The sequence below is a fragment of the Cydia pomonella genome, chromosome 6 (genome assembly GCF_033807575.1).
Source record: "Cydia pomonella isolate Wapato2018A chromosome 6, ilCydPomo1, whole genome shotgun sequence".
Classification (NCBI taxonomy): Eukaryota; Metazoa; Arthropoda; class Insecta; order Lepidoptera; family Tortricidae; genus Cydia; species Cydia pomonella.
This window is the reverse complement of record NC_084708.1, coordinates 21,116,975-21,127,253: the sequence shown is the minus strand read 5'-3', so window position 1 is coordinate 21,127,253 and position 10,279 is coordinate 21,116,975. Positions and strand designations below refer to the sequence as shown.

Below are 10,279 nucleotides of genomic sequence, written 5' to 3'. Positions count from 1 at the left end.
TACTCGATACACGATTGAACGAAATCGGCTCGATAGAAAATAATTGCAAAGATTGGTCTTAACATCACAATTAAACGGTTTTATGTCTTTATTGTTTTGACTTATGGGTCTGCAATTAAAATCACAATTTCAAAACATTTATATCTAAACCGTGGTCGAGTTAAATATTACACTAATAATCCACTTTTTTTATTTAAATATTTTTCTTATTATTCCCTTGCCCAGGCTCAGTAACATGCGACAGTGCTATCTCATTTACTCCGATACAAATAGACAGTGTGCGCGCTTTAGGTATTGACAGCCTCTTAATATTTTCTTCGGGTTGGTTGTGATGAAAATTTTTGTTATTGGTACCTTTACTATTATTAGTAAGTAAGTACTTTTTTAAGCACCTACTCATACACTTCTTCTCTACTGCCAGTAATAAATATTTAAGACTGTTCCTCAGCAGCGATCCAGTCTACAATTGGTTTACAAGTACACAATAAAATTGTTTGAAACTATTTTAAACCTCGCGCCTATTTTCCACCACAAGTGGTTTAAAAAGCGTTTTGTTTCACCTTAAAACGGAAATGCTTCTTGCAAGAAATGTTTTTGTCCCATCTCTATTATAGGGCATTTGTGAATGAAAAATACGCTTCCTATTTTTTAATTAACAGAGAAAAAGGTACTTCCTCAGTGAAGTTATTGTTTAACTAAGATGGGTCGTATATTCACAATAGACCGCGATTTGCCTTCACCCTAGTTTTTGACATTGAAAGAAACTGTCGAACTTTTTCAAACGATTGTTGTCACGCGCCGTTAACACTGCCAGATGCGAATGTCCGTCCGCCCCCACAAATAGCAGTGGAGGGCAATGTCATCGTGAACTAGGTCGCATGCTATTGTTTTGTTCTGCCGCGCGACGTCTAGCAAAACGTTTGGTTTCACACACCGCACGTCAGTTCGCCCGCGCCAGCTGAGATTGACAGAACTGACGTAGTGCGTTGTTTGGTGCGAACTGCGAAATGTCATCTAATATAATTAGCGAAAAGTTGCAGATAGATACGAAACTGAACGGTTTGAGTGCTTCGTTTAGTGATAAAGGTCTGACGCCTCTGAACGGTCGGTATAAAGCTAAGAGTTTGTCGAGTGATAAGTTGAACGAGTCGAACGCGGATCGGGCGGCGATCCTGGACGATGTTGAGGCTCACCACGTCGCGGAGAAGTCAGAAACTCCTGGGTGTTTAGTGCAAAATAAAGTGATGGATCAGGAAAAACATAATGGGAACGGGTAAGTTTTCAGCCCTCTATTTCTAGACAGAACGGTTTTAGGTCACCTTGGACCTTTGACATTTTAAAAGTTAGAGTGAGTGACCGATAAAAACAAATAATAGTACTTACGTTTCGCGAGAGTCGAGATCGCATGGTGTGTGTAAATTTACTGCCTTTTTGTTGATTTATAAGGATCTTTGGTGTGTACTCATCATAAAAGACTACCTACTTTATTTTAGTATGTGCCAATTTGATTACTTAATTCTTAAATCATATCTGATAAGTTTATACGTTACTTAGAAGTACTACGTAAGGAAGGCTAACATATTGAGGGTAATATTTTGATGATGCTACATCAACATCATAAATCATAATTATTTTAGATTAAAAAAATTAACATATTATAACAGGTCACTCATATACTGTAAGTATATATTAGAACAATTTTAGAGTCAATCTTTGACTTAAAAATATGTGAGTGACCCATTGTAACATACATAATACTAGTGAACCACCCTGGCTTTCCACGGGTTACACAAAACCTTAACACATTGTACACCTAACCCTTCCCCAAGAATCACTGTATTGATAGGTGAAAACCGTATGAAAATCCATTCAGCAGTTTTTGAGTTTATAATGAACATACAGACAGACAGATGCCGCAGGGGACTTTGCTTTATAAGGTCTAGTGATATCCGGGCAACTGCACTATGCAAAAATATATTTTTCACTTGTCAATACCCCAAATATTATTACTTACAACTGATAAAATTACTAGCAATCACTACATAAGTCTGTACAGTATTTTTTTTAATAAGGACCTTTTTACTGCAGTATACTACGGGTAATATCAGCAAATTTATGAGCGCCGATGCAGTGGAGTTTGTCTAGCTATACACACATATTTTGTTTATTCTAACAAATCTTACACATGTAGATCAGACAACTCAGTAATGGGAACGACAATAGTAATGTTTAATCTAGTTTATTTTGATTGTGCAATAAAAATGTATGAGACTAGGCAAAAGTATATAATCTCTTCAAGTGACATGTGTAATTTTTGAGTTATTGGAATTTCAATCTTATTTCAAAGAATCAAATTTGAAATTTAAATGACATACAAGTAATTGGTCGGAAGTCGACGGTCTACCACTCCAAGGGATAATAAAAAAAATATCATAGGACATTCTCACACAAATCAACCTAGTCCCACAGTAACTCAATAAGGCTCATGTTGTGGGCACTAGACAACAACATATATAGGTAGATAAATATTTTAATACATAAAAAATGTCCATAACTTAGGAACAGATATTTGTGATAATGATAAACACCGATAAATAGGGTATATTTACTTCTGCTACATAGGCACGGTCACTGCTGACAAGGCTAGGCTGACAAACAAAATTATTTGTTTATCAAGTCGGGACCGTGGCTTAATAATTTTTTTTTTTTATATTAATGTTAATAATTATTTAAAATATTCATATGATTACATATTTAATTAATATGTAATGTTATATTATGTGTTGTTTGCTTGAGTCTTTATTTAGACACAAATAAACTATTTCTTTCTTTCACATAATATTCATTTCATCAAAAACTTATTGTTGAAGAAGTTGTCTTATTCGTTGAAAGACCTATCCAATGACACCTCGCACTATAAGGTTAATGCGAAAAAAAAACGTGACTCGCAATCTATGCTCATGGAATGACCCCTATCGACCCCTTTAAGACATGTGCTGTGTGTCTGTGTGCACACCGGATGCATGTCCATAGACGTGCACTTGCGCGTTGTAATATACAGATCTTCATGGGACGGCACAGCGCTTTTTTTGGGGTGTTTTATAGGAATTTAGACGGCTCCATCTATCATATCCTAAGAGTGACGCCGGGATGGCGCGGAGGGACATCCCGGGGGAACAACACACCGTTTGCATGACGTGTGCGTGCACGGCTCCAACATTTTAGCGCATTTCTGCATACCTCCGACGAGCTAAGCTTGATGCCCAAATACCTTTTGAAACACTGAAAGTCGTGCCATTGAACTGATTGCAAATAAATGTACTCTCCAAACAGTAACGTGTTTGATATGGGTCTGACATTCGCATCTCTGCAATGCAATAATGCATGAGAGCACAATTATTTGTAATTTGCATTATGATCAGTTTATTGCCTGTGGTTATTGTAAGCATAAGGCGGTAGCTGAGCGGTTACGCGTGTGGACTAATAGAGGAGGTCGTAGGTTCAAATACGTCTAATACGAGGCCAAATGAGTATCCCGAAACTTAATTAATTTAATTACTAAATGATTTTCGGTGATGTAAACACATATGTAACACATCAAATTTGCCAGCTTACTCTGTTTGATTTAGAACCTGAGATGTGATGATAACATTGATAACATACCCCACCGACTCGCTGCCGCTTGAGACTTTCATGAGAACTCGCATGAGACTTTCATTACATCGCGGTATTTGTTCGGTCAGCTGAACTGGATGTAACCTCAATAGTCCAATCCGCAATGTAACTACGTAAAAACTCGCATGCGAGTTCGCGCGCCGTCAATGAGCTCGAAGCAGAGTCATGCGAGCTCGCAGTGCTATTTTACCTCAACATCGCTTCTCCCTTATAGTCTTTTCTTTCTAGTCCTTGTTGCAGAAAATGCAGGCTGGAGCTGCCACAAGAATCAGAGGATCAGAATCAGCAATGGGAAGCGTTGTATTGTATGTTGGTGACGACTCTGTATTTGATCCCTGCTCGCGATGAACTGTAATGTAATATACAGTTGCATACGCTATTGTCTTAGATCGTTGCTGGTTTCAAAACAGTATATTAATGAGCAAACGTTGCACACGTCTACGCACGTCAAATGCATTCAAGTTAAACAATACAAAATATTGTGAAAACAGTTGAATGTATTTTAATATTTGTTTGTTAACATTTTATATTGTACTTTATATTTTATCTCCTATCACTTATGGCTCTGGTTATCATTTTGCGATCCCCCATGGATCCACTATATTGTAAATATTCCAAAAAGTGAATCGACAAAAACCCCATATATTTGTCAAAACTGCTCATAACACACACACACACACACACACACACACACACACACACACACACTAGAATCGGTTAAAGCTCATCAAGACGGAGCGATAATATACCAAAAGATTGCAAGGCATCTTACGATATAGTTTACGTTCCATTTGACAGAGTCCACACACGAATCTGTTATATATATTTTGGTATCTTCCGATATCTTATAGCAAGGCAAATGATCGTCAATTAAAGCTATTATATCTTCTTTTCATCCCGTTACCCTCTGCTGGGGTGTAGGGCTCGAATCATGTTGTTCCATTGACTCCGGTACTGGGCAGCTTGGGTAACCTCCTCCCACCCTCCCCAATACACGTAGCTCTTGCTCCACAGAACGGCGCCAAGTAAATTTAGCTCATCTTCATATTATTTTATGTAACATCCGAAGTCGTGTCAAATAATGAGGCATTTCTGTGAAAAGGTTTCTGTAGGTATTGATGAAGTTACCGCATAGGCCCTGTACCCCTAGTGTAAATATTTTCGACAGCGAAACGTGACGTACGCGTTTGCGTTAAGTGTCATTTTGTATGAGATTTTTGACTTTCCAAAACGTCCCGCTTGGCGCGCTGTTCAAAAACCCATACAAAATGAGACTTAACGCAAACGCGTACGTCACGTTTCGCTATCGACTAAATTTACACTAGGGGTACTGATAAACAGAAATTGTTCTATTTACCGTAAGTAATACGCCAAAATTGGTTAAAAGACTTAAAAGTGAGAATAAATTAACCATTTATTTATTAAAGATATTAAACTCACAAATTTTGGACACATTTTGGACCCGGGTATGTCCTTAAACTACGTCCAAAAGAGAGGCATGGGCATTATGAATGTCATCTCGCTTTGTGTGGTAGGGCACAGCACAGCAGATGTCATTCCAGATCTAGAGCAGAGCCCAACTGGGGAAGTACCTCCACCTTACAGAAAACCGCAGCCAAATAACACTTGACCCTACTCATAGTGTTGTGTTCCTGCCGGTGAGTAAGGTTGCCAGAGCTCAACGAGGGGGGTGGGGTTAGGGTCGGCAACGCGCATGTAACTCCTCTGGAGTTGCAGGTGTACATAGGCTACGGAGACTGCTTACCATCAGGCAGGCCGTATGCTTGTTTGCCACCGACGTAGTATAAAAAAAAATGTTACATTTAAAATCAGATCAAATGCTGCTATCCATTAGGGCAGGGGTCATCAAATGGCGGACCGCGGTCCGTAAACGCACTGCCGACCTATTACTTTACTTTTAAAATATTAACGTTTATAATTTATTTTTATTGTTTATGTTTAAATATATTTAATTTGATTAATTTAATAGCCATTAAAAATATTTTAACAGTATTTTCAATCGTGGTTGAATGCTGGATAGGCCTTCGATGCCTAACCTGTCAAATAATGACAATATGGCGGACGAATGTTTGAAAAGTCACCGTATTTAAGAATTATTTCGCTTTAATTAGTTTTTTCTTCGCAAGTGTGATGAAAAACATTGTGTGCAACTCCAGGGGTAAAAATATTGCAATTATTGGTCTTTAATTCCCTCCCTTCAATTACCGCCCTCGTTTCCAAAATTTCACTTACCCCCCTCGTTGCACAATGTACTATTAAAACTGTTATTTATTTACCTTGATTATTTTTAACCTACACATGCGTGAAATAATAAATTACATGTAAATGCTATACAAATAATTATTATCTTACTGTTCATGATAATATTTGACACTGAGACTGTATGACTTCATCATGTTTACCTGAATTACGACAGTAAGGTGTCCTTTTATGTTATGTTTAATATTGTAATATCACTACACGGTATTCGAATTCTTTAAATCGTTGATGAACATTGCAGGAAATATAAAACGTACTTTGTATCAGGTATTTCAGCCCAGTTCTGTACCCCTAGTGTAAATATTTTCGACAGCGAAACGTGACGTACGCGTTTGCGTTAAGTGTCATTTTGTATGAGGTTTTTGACTTTCCAAAACGTCCCGCTTGGCGCGCTGTTCAAAAACCCATACAAAATGAGACTTAACGCAAACGCGTACGTCACGTTTCGCTATCGACTAAAATTACACTAGGGGTACTGCATGTAGCATGTTAACCTGTCAACACAGTCAATCTGTAAAGGGTCGACATTGTCACCTTTGCCACCTTTCAAGTTACAAGTATCCATAGGCTACGGTATCAGCTCTCCATCAGATAGCCGTACGTTTGCTTGCTAACATCGTGGTTTAAAAAAAAACTTGTCGTGGGATCTATCAAAGTGTATGTATTGCTCATCTGGTATTGTGTAGTCCTAGCCCTAAGTATGCATGTTGCATGGTAGACTTTAGAAAATTGTAATAGTCTTAGTTTAACATTATTATTTAAGGCTGTTTTTATTAATAAGCGGTGGTGGCCGAGTGGATATGACGTCTGACTTTCAATCCGGAGGTCGTGGGTTCAAATCCTGGCTCGTACCAATGAGTTTTTCAGAATTTATGTACGAAATATCATTTGATATTTACCACTAGCTTTTCGGTGATGGAAAACATTGTGAGGAAACCTGCATACATCTGCGAAGAAATTCAAAGGTGTATGTGAAGTCCTCAATCCGCATTGGGCTAGCGTGGGGACTATAGCCCGAGCCCTCTCGAACATGAGAGGAGGCCTGTGCCCAACAGTGGGACGTATATAGGCTGAATTATTATTATTATATGTAAGGCTGTTACTAACACGTATATGGGTAGAAGCGCTGGTGGCCTAGCAGTAAGAGCGTGCGACTTGCAATCCGGAGGTTGCGGGTTCAAACCCCGGCTCGTACCAGTGAGTTTTTCGAAACTTAATGTACGAAATATCATTTCATATTTACCAGTCGCTTTTCGGTGAAGGAAAACATCGTGAGGAAACCGGACTAATCCCAACAAGTCCTAGTTTACCCTCTGGGTTAGAAGGTCAGATGGCGGTCGCTTTCGTAAAAACTAGTGCCTTCGCCAAATCTTGGGATTGGTTGTCAAACGGACCCCAGGCTTCCATGAGCCATGGTAAAAATGCCGGGACAACGCGAGGCAGAAGAAGACTAACACGTATATGGGTTATGCATGAATTAAATGATTATTTAATTATTTTTTTTTATTAAAAAAAAAAACACTAAACACGTGTGCACTGCCTGGGATTGAACTCGGTTATCATTTATCTAAACTAATCTACTAATCCTTATGTTAGCCATACTCGAACATGTAGTAGCCGTATCTAATCAGATAATGTGCTTATTATCGTGTAGTATTAATTAGTTTAATTACAAATCTTTCATCTTTTAAATGTACCTTAAATAATAATGTATTGTAAAAATAATTAACTAATTAGTACACGATCTTTTTAGGGTTCTGTCTATGAAAAAATAATGTAACATACAGATTATTAGGATCAAAAAAATTGCTCAAAACAAAAGCATAAAATACTAAACAATATGATATTATCGAATTACTCGTACTTAGTTGTCGTCAGATTTACGAAGGATTTAATAATAATCTTTCTGGATAATTTAGTAATATTAAAATATCGATGGAATAATTTAATGGTATAATATCAATTTTATTCAGATTAAAAACCCCTTTTTATTGATACTATGTTTAAATTTTGATCAATTAAAATCGACGAAAAAACGTAACCACATCAAATTTAGGTCTTAAACACGATTGATACGTATAGATGTCTATGTAAAGGACAGGAGGTACAGTCAGGAATAAAATCATATACCAAAATAATTAGAAATTTCTTATCCTATATTAAACGAATCTTTGCCCAACGTTTATCGCTACTCGCCCTATAATGAAAATGATGTACTTATTCTTTGAAACCAAACGACTTATTCTGCGAACGTCTCAATGTAAACAGACTAAGTTCAAAATGTTCAAATCCAGAAAGCGTTAACAGACATAAATTTTTCCAATAGGGGTTCCCATAATTCAAAAAAAGTTTTAAGAGGGAAGAATATCTTTGCGATCCTAACGAAATAACGGTACTTTTTATATGAAATGTTCATTTCTTTTTTTTTATACCACGTCGGTGGCAAACAAGCATACGGCCCGCCTGATGGTAAGCAGTCACCGTAGCCTATGGACGCCTGCAACACCAGAGGTATTACATGCGCGTTGCCGACCCTTTAAAAACCTGTACACTCCTTTTTTGAAGAACCTTGATTTTGATGTCGATGGCTTCAATAATGTTTCAGGTTTATAGGTTTCGCTTTAAAAATAATTGCAAATATTGGAAACATGAAACTTATAAACCTAGTTTTTCATTGTGTTAATAACATACTAAGATATCATGGAGAATAGAAAATACTTAGAAGTGGAAAAACATTTTCTATTTTTGTATTGGACGAGTTCATGGCATACTTCCCTCTTAATTGCTTTTACGCATAAGCTAAGCCTTATCTTTACGTATTTACTCTAGAAATAAAAACTTTAAATACCTATGCATCAAAAATGAAAGCAAATTTAAACGCAAGATTTTAGATAATGTACCCCTAATGTAAATTTATTCGATAGCGAAACGTAACGTACGCGTTTGCGTTAAGTCTCATTTAGTATGGGATTTAGAAACAGCGCGCCAAGCGGAACGTTTTGGTAACTCAAAATGAGACTTAACGCAAACGCGTACGTCACGTTACGCCATCGAATAAATTTACACTAGGGGTAATGACAACTGCAGGGGTATTATGGATGGGTTTATTCACAGTATTAAATAAGTACAATCGCATGACATGATGGTGTTACCGTAGGTATGTGTTTTCAGAAAAAAAGTTTACCATTTACTTTTTTCTAAAAAAAACGAGGACTATCGATTAAAACAAAGAAAAACGTCTCTAGTTTTTCATGCCAATTTTGGATATTCACACGTTTCGCATTTTAACATACACACCAAGTTATTGTATAGCATTAAGTTAAATTTGAATTCTTATTTTAAGTGAATATTGTATATTCTTATGAGAATAAATGTCTTAAACCATAAAATACGATATGTATCTGAAAATGCGTCACAAAATTATTTCGGTAAAATTTTTGCCATTTTAAATCGATAGTCTGCGTGATTCTGAGTAGAAATAACTTAAAAGTTGGTAGAAATAACTCAAAATGGTTTTCGGTTCGAAAAAAAAAAGTAAATGGTGCACTTTTTTCTGAATAAGTTCATGCGATTGAAAGAGACAAAATCTGTCCTTATCACGCTGACACGTAGACAAATAGGACCATCATATCCTTACTGGCGTCATTCAACTATTTTAATCCAAAACGAATTATGTACACAATTGGAAAGAATTTTAATAGGTACAGAAAAAAATACGATTTTCTATTTTAGTGACATCCGTTCTTGAATAAATGAGACGGTTATTGTTCAGAAATCATCAGAATTGAATTAAGCCCTAAAAATTTAACGTGTTTTCGATAAAGCGCCTAAGCAAACAGACGGGACCCTAATACAACATGTTTACAGTATAATCGGCTCCTATTTGCACATCGTAATGTTATCTCCAATGCGAAGGAGTGCCCGGTAGGTGATAACCACTCAAAGTATTCTAGATAACGACCCAGTAATGGTTGGAATTAGTTCCTATCGTGCGCTTAGACTAAAGTAGTAGTAAAATTCAAGCTGTATTAGTGATATACTACTGTTTTTCCCTATTTACTAGTTAAATAGTATTAGAACCTACGTTGGGTTGTGTTCAGTGTGTGTTCGAAGTGGCATTAGGATCCAAGGATGTCTGAAGATAGCAAGCCGTTGATACAGTGAGTTTGCCTAGCTTTTCTATGACACGTGTCTGTTGCAATAGATGTAATAGGAATGTAATATTTTTGGTTGTTACCGTAAATACTGAAATACAGAAGACGCTTAAAGTCAACAAATACTTTGAAAAAGAGGTTTCGCTAAAAAGTGTCTTAACTAGCTACCA

The 10,279-nt window shown here is 36.8% G+C and overlaps 1 protein-coding gene across 2 annotated transcripts in view; it reads left to right on the top strand.

The window, feature by feature from the left end:
• Positions 1–934: 934 nt before the first annotated feature.
• LOC133519260 (proton-coupled zinc antiporter SLC30A2-like) overlaps positions 935–10,279 on the top strand; it is a 38,456-nt gene continuing 29,111 nt past the window's right edge. Inside the window, exon 1 of one of the 2 annotated variants that reach the window (XM_061853253.1) lies at positions 935–1,273. In XM_061853253.1, coding sequence (XP_061709237.1) covers positions 1,008–1,273 — 266 coding nt within the window. In that variant the 5' untranslated portion in view covers positions 935–1,007. Of the gene's footprint in view, positions 1,274–9,920; positions 10,116–10,279 lie in introns of those variants that run through there. The other variant, XM_061853254.1, reaches the window with a different exon arrangement.